This window comes from Prionailurus bengalensis, chromosome C2 (assembly GCF_016509475.1).
Source record: "Prionailurus bengalensis isolate Pbe53 chromosome C2, Fcat_Pben_1.1_paternal_pri, whole genome shotgun sequence".
Taxonomy (NCBI): Eukaryota; Metazoa; Chordata; class Mammalia; order Carnivora; family Felidae; genus Prionailurus; species Prionailurus bengalensis.
This window is the reverse complement of record NC_057350.1, coordinates 23,011,791-23,029,347: the sequence shown is the minus strand read 5'-3', so window position 1 is coordinate 23,029,347 and position 17,557 is coordinate 23,011,791. Positions and strand designations below refer to the sequence as shown.

The 17,557-nt window shown below is 35.5% G+C and overlaps 1 protein-coding gene across 3 annotated transcripts in view; it reads left to right on the top strand.

Annotated features, from left to right (window-relative positions):
- The window catches only part of NCAM2 (neural cell adhesion molecule 2), a 523,753-nt gene that overhangs the window by 277,423 nt on the left and 228,773 nt on the right, over window positions 1–17,557 (top strand). For all 3 annotated transcript variants that reach the window (XM_043593819.1, XM_043593818.1, XM_043593820.1), the window contains exon 2: window positions 17,222–17,296. In XM_043593819.1, the coding sequence (XP_043449754.1) occupies window positions 17,222–17,296 (75 nt within the window). The remainder of the gene's footprint in view (window positions 1–17,221; window positions 17,297–17,557) is intronic.

Here is a 17,557-nt window from a genome sequence, read left to right as displayed (position 1 = left end):
TGAGTGATGACTGCTTAGATCATCCTACATACACAAGAACTGTTGGATACCCTTGATTGTTGGAGTGTGCCCCACGTTCAGAGACTAAAATAGAGTCTTTCCTCCACTTGTTGATGACCTAAAATTCAGCCCTATACAATCACATACATTAAAAAAAATGTTACTTATTTTGAGAGAGAGTGTATGTGCATGCAAGTGGGGTGGGGGGACAGAGAGATAGAGAGCTAGAGAGAGAGAAGGGAAAAGAGAGAGAGGGGGGAGAGAGAGAATCCCAAGCAGGCTCTTCACTGTCAGTTCAGAGCCCGATGCAGGGCTCAAATTCATGAACTGTGAGAATATGACCTGAGCTGAAATCAAGAGTTGGATACCTAACCGACTGAGCCACCCGGGTGCCCCTAATCGTGTACATTTCTAAAGAAAGATCCTATTTGCAACTGCAGAAAACAAAGCTTCACACAAGTCCAATCTAAAGAACAAGTAACAATATATTTCAATTATATTATGGCTTCTTAGCCTAGGAATTCAAGTACTAACCTGTTAATGAAGAAGTCACTTCTAGAAGAGACTAGAAGAAGTCACTTCTGTGCATTGGAAACACCTGTGATCCCCATGCAGAAGAGACCCTATATATCTTGGAAGTCAGCTTCATGTAATATTACAGAGAGTGTCTTGACTTTGAATGGTGTGTACTCAGTAATGCTAGAAAAGCAGTAGTCCTTTGTTCTTTACCAGAAGCATCTTTGAAGATGTCTGTGTTTGTGTCCTCGTTTGGCTTTTCTGCATTGGACCTGCAATCATTCATCTTTTTAATCAAGCTGCTAATATAGAGCAGGACTCTGCAGGGATTTAGAATATCCAGTTCTACGAGTCATTATTATAGGCTTTCTGTGTGTAGGAGGTGAACTTCATACTCTTCCAGTCTTTCAGATAAACAAGATAAAAAAGAAACGACTTGCCTAGGATTGCCATTAAACTGTAAACACTTTGCCTTGTAAAATTAAATGATGGATTGAGTTAGAATACAACCAATTTCTCTGCAAGTTAGGAACAAAGACTGGTTACCAGAGTAATAACAGACTTGACAGCCAAGCACATCCTTTTGTCAATTAAGTGGAAAGTGAGGTAAACTGTACATAATTTAAAAAAAAATTTTTTTTTTTTTGCAACGTTTATTTATTTTTTGGGACAGAGAGAGACAGAGCATGAACGGGGGAGGGGCAGAGAGAGAGGGAGACACAGAATTGGAAACAGGCTCCAGTCTCTGAGCCATCAGCCCAGAGCCTGACACGGGGCTCGAACTCACGGACCGCGAGATCGTGACCTAGCTGAAGTCGGACGCTTAACCGACTGTGCCACCCAGGCGCCCCAACTGTACATAATTTTATCCCTCATTCTGTATGAGAGACAAAATCTTCAGGAACTTTAGAAGGCAGAGAAAATGTCCTATGGAATCCTTGTGGCTGTGATTAGAGCAGGTTACTTGTCATCTGAGACTGTTAAGAGCTCAAGAAATCTAACAGTGTCTTCTAAACTTTTACCAGAGCAAATGGTACAACAAATAAAATCAAGAATCTGGGAGCCAGAGATGTAAGAGAAAGAACAGGTAACTTGATTTTTCTGAGCCAGCTACACTAATACATACATAGTGGGGAGGGGCAGCCCACTTATATAAATTTTCAGTGATTGAGGGGATCTGTAGATATATACATCATTCTGTTATTCTTAGGTCCAGCTGTACGTTTTGAGCTCTGACCAGTTTCCTGACCACTTGGACTTGTTGTTTCTAAAGGGACTAACTGAAGAAGTGTTTTAAAAGAACAACTATAACGCAGTCCCATAAATTTAATTAATATTGAACAAGTAGACAAAGTTGAGCATTATTTGAGTTATAGGATATGTTTTTACTGTTAATATTCTATTTTAAAATATTTGTGTTCAAAATATACTAGTAAGTATGTGTATTCTATATATACTCTTTCTTTACTTCTGTTAAGGTTCTTGGGGCAACTGGATGGCTTGGTTGGTTAAGCATCTGATTCTTGATTTCAGCTCAGGTCATGATCTTGGAGTTCATGAGTTCGAGCCCTGCATCAGGCTCTGCACTGACAGTGGGGAGCTTGTTTGGGATTCTCTCTCTCTCTATTTCTCTGCCCCTCCCTTGCTTGCTCTCTTTCTCTCTCAAAATGAATAAATTAACTGTAGGGGGAAAAAAAGTTCTAAGCTAAGTCACAAAATATTAAAGTATAAAATATCTTTATCATCCCCAGTACTAACACAATTGCATGAGATATGGTTGGTTTGAATGAAAAAAGATTAATGAATAGGTGGGGGTGTTATTTTGGTTTTGAAACCTATCATAGAACTCATTGATACAGTAATAATTCAGTTTCTTTGCAATCAACAAATCAATCAATCAAATAGTATATATTCAGATTTGTTTGTTTCATTACCTGATGATAAAATAAAATGGTCTGATTCTAGAATATCTTTTAAAAATACAAGTAAAATAAGTACCCTCTCTTTCTTGAGGATGGGAATGAGTAATCACTTTGCATGTTTTTATTGGGAAAATTCAGATTTTTTTGACATACTGATTTTTAAACAAATATCCAACTCATGTATACATTTATTATTTAGGAAAGGAAATGGATGCCTGTGATGTTCCAGGGCATTTAATAAATTGAGTAAGGCATTGTCTTTTCTCAGCAAATTTGAATTAGAGATATGGCCATATAAACCAAAAATTATCTCTCAAATATGGTAAGTTAGCAAGAGTGGAATGATGAAGGAGCTATAGACACAAAGAGACATAGAGAGAGAGAGAGAGAGAAAGACAACCTAATTCTGTAAGGTGAAAGAGAACGGAAGAAATAGGAGGCCTGACATGTTGAAGAGGGGCTTCATGGGACAAGGTCTGAGGAGACTTCTTATGATCAAGCAACTTTCAAGGGGTCTAGTTGGAGAAGGAGTCATACTTACATGTGACAGAGCTTGAAACATATGACACACTTAAGTATTTACATTTATTCCTATACTAGTTTGGCAGAAATTAATCACTTCGATACTATTCTAATTTTTCTTAGCATTGATTTAGAAATTTGGTTACTGCAAGTGTGTTTATCACATTAAAATAAGATTTGTCGGGGCGCCTGGGTGGCGCAGTCGGTTAGGCGTCCGACTTCAGCCAGGTCACGATCTCGCGGTCCGCGAGTTCGAGCCCCGCGTCAGGCTCTGGGCTGACGGCTCAGAGCCTGGAGCCTGTTTCCGATTCTGTGTCTCCCTCTCTCTCTGCCCCTCCCCCGTTCATGCTCTGTCTCTCTCTGTCCCAAAAATAAATAAACGTTGAAAAAAATTAAAAAAATAAAATAAAATAAGATTTGTCATAACTATCCAGTCCATAATTTTCTGTAAATGGTGACTGAGTCATGACCTTTTTGTTGTTGTTGTTGTTGTTGTTGTTGTTCCAAAGGATAAAACTTCAAATTTTGCACTGGTTTTCCTGCCCCTCACCAGGGTAGTGGGTATCATGGAAATGAGCCCCGGAAATTTTTATATTATTTGTGCATATGTCAACAAGTTCCACAGACTGTTGAAGAAAATCCTTCCTGGGGGAAGAAATCTTTAGTACTTCAGTCAGCATTGTTGAATGGAGGGCTCTCTGATCTGAACGTTTGTGCCCTTCCAGAACTAACATGGTAGCATCCTAATGCCCAGTATATTGATGTTAGAAAGTGGGACCTCTGGAGGTGATAAGGTTTTGGAGGGTGGAGCCCTCTTGATGAGATTAGCATCCTTATAAAAGAGACCCCAAAGAGCTCTCCTTCTCTTTTCACACTCCTTTTTGTGTCTTCCATGGTCTGAGGTCTGGGAAAGGGCCTTTTCCAGAAGTACCACGACCTTGGACTCCCAACCTTCAGAACTGAGAAATGCATGTTTGTTGTTTATAAGCCACCCAGCTTAGGGTATTTTGTTATAGCAGCCTGAATGCACTAAGACAGAAGTGAACAAATGTTGCTCAAATACATACTGATTAAATTTGGATTGAATAAATAATTTCTCAGTTTATTTGGAAGGAAAACTATAAATACAATTTTGAATGGCAGTCTTAGTGTTGTGTATGCATGAAGCAGTTCTCTTACGTAAAACAAACAAAGGTATTAAATTTATCTTTGTGAGCACCTCTAGAGCTAATTAAGAGGAGGGATTACAGTGAGAGCAGTTAACACTTATTTAATATTTACCTTGTATCCGACACTTTACATCAGACCAAAGACAGAATCTTGGTTTATTCCCATTTATACAGTTGATTCAGTATCTTTCAGGTAAACTCTCAATCTCTTTTTAATTTTTTTCTTTTTTTAAATTTAATAAACATTAATAATGTTTATTTTTGAGAGAGAGAGAGGCAGAGAGAGAGAGGGAGGCACAGAATCCAAAGTAGGCTCCAGGCTCTGAGCTGTCTGCCTAGCACTGATGAGCAGTGAGATCATGACCTGAGCCAAAGTTGGACGCTTGACCGGCTGAGCCACCCAGGCGCCCCAAACTCTGTCTTTCCTATCACCTTCCCCAGATAGCATCTGGGTGTCTGATGTGGAGGGGAAACTTTCTTATGAAAACTTGTCGCTCTTGGGGGGAGTGGCTCTTAGGGACATGCTCCCACTCTGGTCCTTGCTTCCGCTACAGTTTTTATTTTTTGTTTTGTTTTATGTTGGTTTTTGTTTTGTTTCCAGCTCTGCTAGGGTTTCTGACCTTTGAACTGGTGTCTTAGATAAATTGCTGCTGAATATGTGGTTTGTACTTAGAGGTAGGTCAGGGACGAGGCATTCCCTCATGCTGCCTCAGCTCCATTTCAGTTACCTTTGGAGAGGAGGACTGCTCAGAGTTCACCCACAGTTTCTGTCCTGTTCCTGGCAGGTATGGGCCTCAAAGCCAGTTACTTACCTCTCGCCGGGGGACCCCCACAGCAAGCCTAATGACTGATGCCACTTTCTGCTATATGAGACTCCTGTGGGTTTGGGGACATCGTCCCACACCACACAGGAGCCAAGAACAACATAACAATACTAACTCTTATTCTCTTTACTGATTGTGTCACACTGAGTTTTTCTTGGTTGCCTCAGGCTGTTAGACAGTCACCATTTATGGACTTGCTCTTCACACCTAGAGCCTGTTCACACATAGAGCCACACAGAATTGCGAGCTCCATTTTTTCTGATTTCGGCCTTCCTCTCAACCAGTGGAAAACCTTTCATTCTGTTATGTTAGCCCAAACTAGGAAGCCACGCCATGGAAGAATGAGTTCTGGCAACTCCAAGTTTTACGTCTCTTTTCTGATTCACTCAGCTCCCTGGGAGAGGGGGTAGGCTATCTGTTCTCTTCCACCTGGAAAGGATTGCCCCCAAGTCAGTTTTTCCTCCCTTCTGAGGAGGGAAGCAGACTGCTCTTTCACTAAGTTTCCAACAAAATAGCACCAAGTATTTTGGAGATCTAATGTTAGTTCAGGCCAGGGATAAGTAGTTGAAGCACAGACCCACTTCTGCTTTATCCTGGGGACTTCCTAAACAGATAAACCTTCTGGACCCCTTTCCTCATCTGTAAACTGCAGTCACTAGATTAGGGATCCCGTAGGTACCTTCAGGCTATAATAATCTAAGACTGAGATGCTTAAAATACTTTCAGAAAAAACAAAAAACAAAAAACATGTTTCTTGGGACATCTGGGTGGCTCAGTCAGTTAAGTATCTGACTCTTGATTATGGCTCAGGTCATGATCTAATGGCTCTTGAATTCGAGCCCTGCATCAAGCTCTGTGTTGACACTGCGGAGCCTGCTTGGGATTCTCTCCCTCTCTCTCTGCCTCTTTCTCGCTCTCTTTCTCTCTCAAAATAAATAAATATATGTTAAAAAGGGTTTAAAAAAGAACACAAAGTTTTCTCTGTATTTAACCATCCAAACTAATTTGCTGTTTTTTAAATTTCTCTGGCTTTCCTTCCATGTCTCTATGAACACATTTAAATAAATGATTTGCAAAATATGCTTGCCTTTTGTAATACTTAATCTTAGTATTCAATATACACATCCCTTGTCAAAATTAAAGTTATTGTTGATTTGGGGGCCTAAAAAAACAGAACTGCTGTTGATATTTTTAACATTTAAATTCTTGATTTCATGAAAGTATAAACTTTCGTCTTAGTGAAATATTTTTCTTGTGGTTATATGAACTTTAATTATGTGCTCAGTTGAATCTACTCAGTGATTCCATACATGGTTGTTGAGTGAGCCACTCAATTAATGAGTAAATAATTCCATATATCTTTGAATTGTAAATGTCATTTTTATTCTAGTAGCCATTGTTACGCCATGCTATTGAAAACCTTGATTTTTTAAAAAAATTTTTTTAATGCTTATTTATTTCTGAGACAGAGAGAAACAGAGCATGAGTGGGGGAGGGGCAGAGAGAGAGGGAGACACAGAATCCGAAGCAGGCAGCACAGAGCCCAACACGGGGCTCGAACTCACAACCATGAGGCCATGACCTGAGCTGAAGTTGGACGCTCAACCGACTGAGCCACCCAGGCGCCCCGGAAAACCTTTAAAAATATTATGATTCATGACTTATAATGTTCTTTCAAAGTTGTTTATCTTAAAAGAGTACATTCCTATAGAAATATTGTGGACCCTATGACATACTGTACTCATGTTATAGTAATTTTATGATTTGTACCAACCAAAAGAAATTAGGATACTCTTACATTAAGGACATCTTTCATTGGTCCTTTATTGTAGTACTTCTAATTGAAAATATTTTTGTCCCTAAAGCTATGAAGGACGTGTTCTTGCTTTTTTTTCTGCACTGTTTCATAGTAGAATTTGCAACATCCTAACAGGTTTCACATTTTCTGACAATGTATATCAAGATATGCTGATAAGCACTGAAGTGTTGAATGGCCAGTCCTGAGAAATGACTCAGGAAAAGAAGGAAGGTCAAACATTCTGGCGTAGCTGTGTTGTGACACATGTGTGATGTCTGATTTGTCAAGCTTCTGAATAAGGTTTAGGCTAACCTTAATCTGGAGAGAAAGTCCACACACTTGGAGTAGACAAAGCACTTACACAAGCATCCAGACACTTAAGAATTAGGCCCAGTGCAAACACTCTTCCTTAATTTAATTTATTACTGCATGGTATTAGCAGTGATTCAAAATTTCACACAATGTTCTATGCTGGTTTCATCAAGGAAGCTAATAAGTTACATGTCTAAGTGGTGTCTGTTGAAATAAACTTGGATTAGATGTAGAACTTGGACTTAGCAGCCACTTCACGATATTTTAGTTTTAATTAAATGTCACACTCAAAATAAGTGATGAGTGAGCTGTGCTTGGTTTGGTAATGGACTCCAGGACTACCTATTACGTAAGCAGAGATTTTTCATTCATCACTCAAATGACATTTTCCAGATTAATTGGCGTGAAAGGGTATTTTTTACTTTTATTTACATTAAGTGATTTAAGAAAAAGGGTTTATCTTAAAATATGGGACAGATGGTCTCATTGCTTCCTGTTTTATAAGTATTAAAGTAACAATTATTTTACTTTTGTTTATAAACTATTTTGATGAGTATGCTATGTGATGAAGTTTATTTAAATTTGGAGTTTCAACTTCTATATCTCCTTCTAACCTTGTTGCATGTTATTTCATTTCAAACAATGTATTTTAGGAAAAAAATAATTTTGTTTTCAAAACAAAAAAAATATATTTGAATCAGCATGAACTTCATTTCACAAACATTTCCTCTTTGGTATGATTTGTTCAGTTTAATTTCTTGGTAAGCCCAGGTTTTTAAATGCTTGACATGTGGGAGCATCTCAAAACATAAGTGATTGATTTTTGCTCAGTGTTGTGGTTCAGTGACATATGAGAGTGTAATGATCATCAAATACATTGCCTCACCACTGTGGTCTTCCCAAGTTCATCATTTCGTGACATTTCCTTACAAACGTTTTCCCTTTCACTTGTAGTTCTTTATTTTTATCCTTATTTGCCCTTTCTTTTTCTTCACACATTCTCTTTTTGAGTACCAGTTACTTTTTGAGTACCAGTCACTGGAATGACATTTTTGTACATTTATATTCACATGTAAAATTCATGTGTAGATTGAAACACACACACACACACCCCACAAACATAATCACTGAATAATCCATGGTATCAATACCTTTTACTCAAAAGCCACTTAATATGTCATTAATTTAATTTATGCAAATTTTCATAAATTTAGCAAGATATAGATTCTCAAAAATAGAATAATCTATAGAGAATACAAGTGAACTTAAAATTGCTTTTTATTCAGTGCAACCAGCAGAAACATCCATGGATAAATATTAATAAGAAATTTTCATTTGTTTTTGTTTCATTTCCCATCATATCACTTTGTTTATGCACACATTTTTTAAAGTTTTTATTTAGATTCTGGTTAGTTAACACACGACATAATATTAGTTTCAGGTGTACAATATAGTGATTCAACAGTTACAATACAGCACTTGGTGCTCATCACAAGTGATATCCTTCATCCCCATCACCTATTTTACCCATCATGCTACCCACTTCCCCTCTGGTAACCATCAGTTTCTTCTCTGTAGTTAAAAGCCTATTTCTTGGTTTGACTTTCTCTTTTTTTTCCCCTTTTCTAATTTGCTTTGTTTCTTAAGTTCCACATATGAGTGAAATAATATGGTATTTATCTTTCTCTGACTGATTTATTTTGCTCAGCATAATACTCTCTAGCTCCATCCATAACATTGCAGTTAGCAAGATTTCATTCTTATTTTTATTGTTTATTTATTTTGAGGGAGGAATAGGGGCAGAGAGAGAGGATCCCAAGTGGGCTCCATGCTGTCATGGGGTGCTGCCAGTGCAGAGCCCCATGGGGAACTCGACCTCAGGAACCATGAGATCATGACCTGAGCTGAAATCAAGAGTTGGAAGCTTAACCGACTGAGCCACCCAGGCACCCCAAGATTTCACTCTACACCACATCTTCTTTGTCCACTGATGAGTCAGTGGACACTTGGGCTTTTTCCATAATTTGGCTGTTGGAGATAATGCTGCTGTAGACACTGGAGTGCATGTATCCCTTTGAATTAGTAGTTTTGTATTTTTTGAGTAAATACCTAGTAGTGTGCACATATATTTATTATGGACTTTCTTCTGGACCAAACTAAGTCAGTGAGGATGCAAAATGGAAGCAGATTTGAGAGACATCCAAATGAAGAGTGAGTTGCATTTTATGAGTTTTATATTTATGAGAGAAGAGAGTGAAATAATCTTGGATATTTCTAGTTTGTTTGGCAAACTAGATTTAATAGATAATAATAGCATAACTTCAGATAAAGAATAATGAATGGGTTATGACACGAAGAGAATGATCTTGAGTTTTGTGATGATTTTGGAAAATATAAAAGTTTTTTAAGTAAATAAGTGTAGTAGGTATTAGCAAATATATTTCTGGGTCTCAAAAATGATGATGGGGGATACACACGAATTCTGTGTATAATTAACATATAGAAGAGGGGATGGTGTGCAAATGGAAGCTGAGTTTTGAGTGTTTACAATGGAGCCAGATTATAGTGGACATTTTTAGAATATGTGTGAAGGACATAGTGAAGTACTTAAGATCAAAAAGACCAAGCACGAATTGCTGATTGAAATCTGGCTTCACTATGTATTGCATGAGTGACCTTTAGCAACTCATGAAACCATCCTTTGCCTCAACTTTCTCACCACTGAAATAGGAATGAAAATAGTTCCTGCTTAATAGGACTGTTTAAGAATTAAGTAAGTTATTTTAGATACACTGATTAAAACACTGCCTAGCACATAATAAACATCATATATGTATTTGGAGTAGAAGAAAGTATATAAAACTCCAAGAGAAGAAAACAAAGAAGAGATTGCTAAGAAATATAAAGATTTAGGCTATAAGAAGAATCGATGTATTCAAAAAGACTAAAATAGGAGGAAACAGAAAAGTGAGCAGAGAATAAATATGTAGGAATCAAGGAATTAGACAGTTAAATTAAACAGCAGTGTCTCATCCTTCATTAAGTCAAAACTTTTAAAAGCTGAAAATTGTTATTGGATTTGAAAATTAGATGGTGTGATTGACCTTAGGAATGGAAAACTTATTAAGTGAATGAGGACAGAAGTAAATAGGCATAGAATAAAAAATGATTGGGGACATCAAGAGTTTCTTTCTTTCTTTCTTTCTTTCTTTCTTTCTTTCTTTCTTTCTTTCTTTCTTTCTTGTTTCCTTTCTCCCTTCTTTCTTTTTTCTTTTCTTTTCTTTCTTTCTTTCTTTCTTTCTTTCTTTCTTTCTTTCTTTCTTTCTTTCTTCAATAATGTGGTAAGACAAGTAGGATATACCATAGTAATTTGAGAAAAAGGCAAGGAAAGGGTGATTTCCCGTTTTATCTTATTTGCTTATTTTGTTTTGTTTTCTTTTTTGTTTGTTTCATTTATTATTATTATTATTATTATTATTATTATTATTAGGATGTAAGTGATTAAACAGTGTCTATAGCTTGGCAGGAAGGGGCCAATTGAAACAGAAGCATTAAGGAGGTAGACCAGTTGCTTTTTTTTTTTTAACGTTTTTTTATTTATTTTTGGGACAGAGAGAGACAGAGCATGAACGGGGGAGGGGCAGAGAGAGAGGGAGACACAGAATTGGAAACAGGCTCCAGGCTTCGAGCCATCAGCCCAGAGCCTGATGCGGGGCTCGAACTCACGGACCGCGAGATCGTGACCTGGCTGAAGTCGGACGCTTAACCGACTGCGCCACCCAGGCACCCCAGACCAGTTGCTTTTAAAAGGGCCCAGGTGATCTAGCAACTGCAAAATTTATTTTCCTAACTTAGGATAGGAAAATTAAATTAAAATATATCACAGAGTTGGAGAGGAATTATGCTAAAAAGCTTAACTTCATCTTGGTAAACTTAGATGAAAAAATTTATTTAAAAATAGTTTTTATAGGGGAGCCTGGGTGATTCAGTCTGTTGAGCATCCAACTCTTGATTTCAGCTCAGGTCATGATCCTTGGATTGTGGAATCGAGCCCTGTGTCGACACCCAGCCTGCTTGAGATTCTCTCTCTCTTTTTCTCACTTTCTTCCCTCTCTGCCCCTCTTCCCTGCTAGCGCTCTCTCTCCCTTTAAAATAAATAAATATGTAAACAAATAAATACATAAATAAATACATAGAAATAAAGTAAATAAAAGTAGTTTTCATAAAACATTCATAGCCATCAAATTTCCTAAAGTGATGACAGAGTATTTCTTTCTTAAATGCTTCAAAGGTTCTGAATTTTCTTGAACATTTTAAAAATCTAATAAACCACTTAGACTGTTGTCATGTAGTGATACAGATATTCAATACTAAAAAAGTGAATACGTAAACTATATACATAATTCTCTTAAAGCAGATATAGTTTTAAAATGTTTTCATTGAAAAATTGAAAAGAATCATACTCATTTGGTATAATTAACAGTTTGTAAGAACTTTCAATAAGTAAGACTCCTTGAGAGTTTCTGTGATTATTTGGTAAGTGCCTTAATTCTCCCAAGTTCCTTGATGTGGAGGCCAAGGTATAAAAATGCTTGCTTGAAAAATGTTACAAGTCATTGTACCAAGATAAATCAGTGCCTTAAGTTCTCTCTGCATGTCTGTTGAATTTTAAGTGGATCCAGCTTTGCTTGTGTCAGGCATGTAGTAGACTGATTAAGTTGTCAGTTTTTACTCCTCTGCAGGGGATAAACTGGCCATTTTAAATGCCGTTGTTAAATGTTGTATTAAATTGCAACAGGCTCTGGGGCTCCTCATGGAACTTAGAAATGCCAATGACTTCATTATATTTATATTCCTATAAATTAAGAAAAGCTCTTTTGAATATCTGCTATTTGATGTGAGTGCTTGAATTATAAATATTAATTTAAGCTTTGCTATGATAGCAGTTACCTTCGTTAAAATGTTGCCTATGTTCTATTTTGAGAAATAATTGTCATTTAGGAAATAAATTCTAGCTCCATATATTCTCTCCGTTAGCTTCTCCTGATAATTCTTTTTCATATTGGTGACCCTTGCTTCATTGAAGTAGAAAGGTCTTAACACCTTTGACTTTTTCCCTTTTTTGCCAATGTTCTAATTGATTACAGAGATAACTTCTATTTTGGTCTTTGTTGTAACCTCCACTCCTATATTTCCATATTCTTTGTCACCAGCAAACCCAGATACTCAACGTTACATGCCCCAAGGTGTTGGTCCCCTTAATTCAATTTGTCAGTTATCTTGTCTTCTTCCTAACCTTTACTAAATGCCAATTTTGTCATGTCAGTATCTATTTATAAATAATTAATGGAGAAAAATTTGAGGCTTGACATTTATCATGGCTTTTGAGATCCTCCAATGTCTTTTCAAAACTGTTTCCCCAATGATAATATATTACCCATATTATACACGAAGACAACTTACTTTACATTGATTTACTAGCTATTCTCTGAATGTTCCTTGAACACTTTGCCTAACCTACAATATCCACCATCATTATATATTCCTTATATGGAATGTCTATCTTCTTTCTGTTTATTATAATATTTATCACATCTCTTTGTTTTTTTTAAGTTTTATTGCCCTCTCTGCAGCCTTCTTGGTTATGAATCTCACTATGGCCATAATTGATGCAGGTCATCTTGTTTTATCATTTATCATTTTATGTAGTGGTAGTTTTTCAAAATAAATTGTAATTCCCTTGATGTTTGGAACTATGGTTTATTATTTTTGTATACCATTGCATTTAAAAGAGTGATTTGCAAAATGCGTGTAGTTAATAAATACTGATTTTTGTAGACAGTTTTTAATGTACCTAACTCTACTTTTAAGGTTGATATTACATGCATTTCTTTGAGAATGGTTCGCAGAAGACATAGATTTACCATGGCTCCACTCTTTCATCTGTGGGTTAAAGCTTTTCCTTACTTTGAGGATCTATTGTGAAGATACTGGCATTTTTTTTTTTTTTTTACTATTCAACCCCAATTTTAATAAAAAAGATGATTTATTGATTAATTTATAGGGAATGCCAATATTTAATCAGTAATGGTCCTTACATGAATTTAATCTATGAGATATTATACCCTTTACAGTTTTATTTAACATTACTATGTCTATTCAAAATTCATAAAAAAAGTAAAACATAAAAATCAGATTTTTCAGCATCGGTGAATGCCATTTTATTTTCAAATTCCATTCCTAAATAGAAATTTTAATTAAAAATCTTAATATTTTTTTCTAAATGAACTAAAAGTCTCATATTACGATACACATTAATTTTTTGGTGTGTACCTTGAGACAACAAAAATGAAAGAGAGATTAACTAGGTAGGTATTAAATATGTCAGCCCTGTCCAGTTTTCTCTGAACACAACTTTTGACACTACAAAACTTTAATTTTCTTCTGACATTTGGCTCCAAAATGAAACCATTGTAGGTGGCTATGGGTCAAGAATGATTACAAGAAACTCTGGATGTTCAATCACGAGAGCCACGAATAAGAGATGACCTTAAATTTTAGTTCTCCAGGTTTTTCCTAATATGCACGTGTTTTAATGTATCTGTAGAGGTCAATTAGAGCAAATCCAGCCTTTGGGAAATGTTTTAAACTAGAGAATTATGTATTTTCTTCATATACTTTAATACCTGAAATATAACGATTTGTCTAGTCACCAAAATGTCCGTGAAAAATATGGTCTTGATTAATGGGCGAATTGATAGTTTTTACTGAATGAAAAATTAACCACGTATTTTAATATAAATTAACTAATTAATTTCAGGCTCAATTTCATTTTATTACAATGAATAGGTTATTATTTATTATACCCATTAGCAAATCAGTGTAAAATTATCCAGAACTGTATTTGACATTTAAAGTGCTTACATCCTTCAAGTTTTGTCTTTTCTATAAACTCTTCCTCTGAAAAGCAAATTTACTACGAAGACAAGTGAGGGGAATTATTTAAATAATAATTGGCAGACATTTCTCAAACTGTCCGATATCTTTAAATTCAATTTAAGGCAATGAAGTCATTCTAAAATTTTATATTGTCAATATTGTCAGTGTTCTGTACCTACTGTACAAGAAGCCCTTGGTTTTTATCCATTATTCTGCCGTGTATTCATATTTTATCAGTTTAAGAGAAACAGAAGTGAGGTTGATAAGCCTCTGCCTTTAGAAATTTACATTTAAATAAGGTAGAGAATTTAATTAGCAATCATGTAGGTTTCATTTGTTTAGTGAAAATGCCTACTGACCAAAGGTATTTATTTGGTGATACCATAGAGAAGGCTATCAAAGAAGATGTGTAAAGTTATTGATATATTAGTTTTGCTTTGAAGATAGAATGTAGCCAGCTATGTGGATATGTGAGAAAGGGAGAGAAAGGCAGAGGAAATAGTTTGAGCAAATACACAGTTGCAGGAAAGTGGGTCCGTGGAGAGAGGGCAGGGAGAACTAATAATGATTGTCTCTAGCTGCAGAACATTAGGAAAGAGTAATTGGAAATAAACTTGGAAAGGTAGGTTTTCCTTCAATTAAAATTTGTATAATAATTAACTAATTGGATTAAGCAATCCACTCTGAGGACTTTTGAAACAAGCAGGTGAAATTAAACAGTTTTAGAAACTTATGCATGCAGCACCCTGAGAAATACTTCATGGAAAGAAAGCTTGAAGAGGTACAAGTCAGAAAAAGAAATATAGAATCTGATATATCACTCTCTTGGATTAAAATAAACATCTCACATTAAAATTAATGAGTCCATGTATTAGGGGAAAAGTGTTGGAAATAAATAAGAATGCATACAAATGATATTTCAGAGGCTATATCTCTAAGACTTGAAAATTCATTGATGATGACCAAAAATGGAATATGAACAGCAGGCATTTTTGGTGGAAGGGGAATGGGTTCAGTTTGCACATAGAAAATTTGAAATTAAAATACGCTATCCAACTGGATTCTAGCTGAAGTTTGGAAATCAGAGGACTAAATTTTAGAACAGCGCACACTAAAGATCCAAAGAGAAAAGGAAATAGGATACATATCTTAAAGGACAAAGAAGAGGGAGGAAAAAAAAAAAAGAAAGTGGAACAGAATGGCAATTCCCTTTTTATTTTCAGCCATGCGTCTTTTCTGCCTCCTTCCTTTCTATCTGTACGTATGCTCAGATCTTCCCCAATTTATAAAACCCCTGACCACATGCCCAGAATTGTGGATCCCCAAAGCCCCAGACATCTCTTCAGATTCAAGTTTACTTACTATATGGGCAATCTCAATGTACTTAACTTTTACAATTTGCCTCTGAGCCCATTACACTTAAACTAAATGCACCAAGAGGATTAGTTATTCTTCAGAAGGAAAAGTCCCCCTCTGTGAATTCTCATTGGAATTGGCCTTGTTTATATTTTTAGACATTCTCTTGTCCCTTGGTTCTACTAGTTTTCTTCCTATTCTTTCTAACTTCTGTGCTTTTCTTAATCTATTCTCCCTGAAATGTTAGAATTACTTGAACACTCATTGAGCCCCTATATGTACCAAGCACTCTTTGAGAATAAGGAATTATAAAAAGAAACTGGACCCAAGACCGAGAGGAGAGAAGAAAGCCATGTAAGCCAGCCTGGTTCCCAGAAAGGTGTCCTGAAAAAAAGGGAATTTATCCCTCAATGATGAAGAGTACAAGGAAACGTATTTTAAAGAGCTTAAACATGTACCACAAGTCTTTCTTGATAAATACTTTCTTTTCTTATGTTTTTGATTCTACATTTCATTTCTCTAGTTGTTTTCAACATAGTTAAGTTACACTTTTAGTCTAATTCCATTTTTTGAAATTTCGAGGGTCTGTCTCTCCTTTTGGATATTGTAATTGACTCTTGCTCATAGTGCCTTATTTGACCATGGTTTTTATAATGTTAGAATATGAGTTTAGGTTAAGAAGAACTTCATTTACAAAAATCTTAGGCCATGTGGAAGCGCCTGTGTGGCTCAGTCTAAGCGTCGGACTCTTGATCTCAGCTCAGGTCTTGATCTCTAGGTTGAGTTCAAGCTCCACATGCTAGGCCTGGAGCCTATTTAAAACAACCAACCAACCAAACAAACAAACAAACAAAAAAACAACTTAACTCTCTTTATCACTGCCTTTCTGCTAGTGGGCTGATTTATTGTATCCCCTTCTCGTTCCTAAGGGTGAATTTTATTCTGGTCCAGTGTTATCTGGTGTTCTATAGCATCCCCTTTTATAGACAAGTTTTGATCCTATGTTGGTACTATCTGTACACCTTTTGGTTACTACCATCCACAGATTGTCAGTAGCACTTTATACTCTGGCTTTTAGATTTTTTTTTTCTTCATTTTTTTCCCCCCTTGAGACTCCATTACTTTACTGAAAGCTCAGATAATGCGTGTCTGGAAGTAAGAGATGGTGGAATGGGTTTGGGATGTAGTTACATTATCTTGTCTACCATATTATTAGAAACACGTCTTTCAATTTGTATTAAACTATAATTCTAATTATCTTCTAACATGTTAGACTATTCAGCTATTTTATTTTCAAATTTGACAATAAACTTATTAAACAGCTCCTCTATTTTATTGCCATTGTCCTGGTTCCTTCACTTAATTTATTTATCTTGTGAAAATAGTGTTTATTCATGTTTCTTATGCAATATTTTTCCTTCTTTCATGGAAATAATTTAGTAGGTAGCCAAAATGTAGTTAATTTATATTTCTATTGTTACAATGACAGTATAGGATTTCAAATAAGATTCCAAATATTGGGCAAAAATTTTCTGTAGTTTTTGCCCAATGTGGTAGCACGTATATGGCCAAGAATGTAAATATGGAAGTGAGTATGAATTTATTCATTTACTTGGGAAATAAATTTCAACATGTTAGGTTAATTAAGTCCTGTACTTGGTCTAGTTGTAAATTGTATACTAATGTAACAGACATAATGTTGTTTGATTTTTATAATTAGATTGTATTTTATAAAAGTTCCATTTCTTTTTACAGGTAATAAAAATTTACAGGAAAATAGTTTCTGTTTGGATCATGTAGTTTATAGATCTTAGAATTTATGTTTAAAACCATACTTAATTATTATTTAAATTTTTTTTTCAGCTCTTCTTCAAGTGACAATTTCACTTAGCAAAGTAGAGCTTAGCGTGGGTGAATCTAAATTCTTCACATGTACAGGTATGTATGTGTACAAATATTTCAAGATGATTACTTGTTTTGGCTTTAATTAATATTATACATTGGCAAAATTTAAATAGTGCATAATAATTCTCTAAAAATAAAATCTTATAATACCACTGGGCTTCTGATGATGGAAGGTGTTAGCTAATAGTTAATATTTTACATATTAAAAACTATGGAGTTTATTTCTGTTAATTTCAAATTATTAATTTTGACCATCAAACTAGCTCACTTATTTTGAAAATAACTTATCAAATA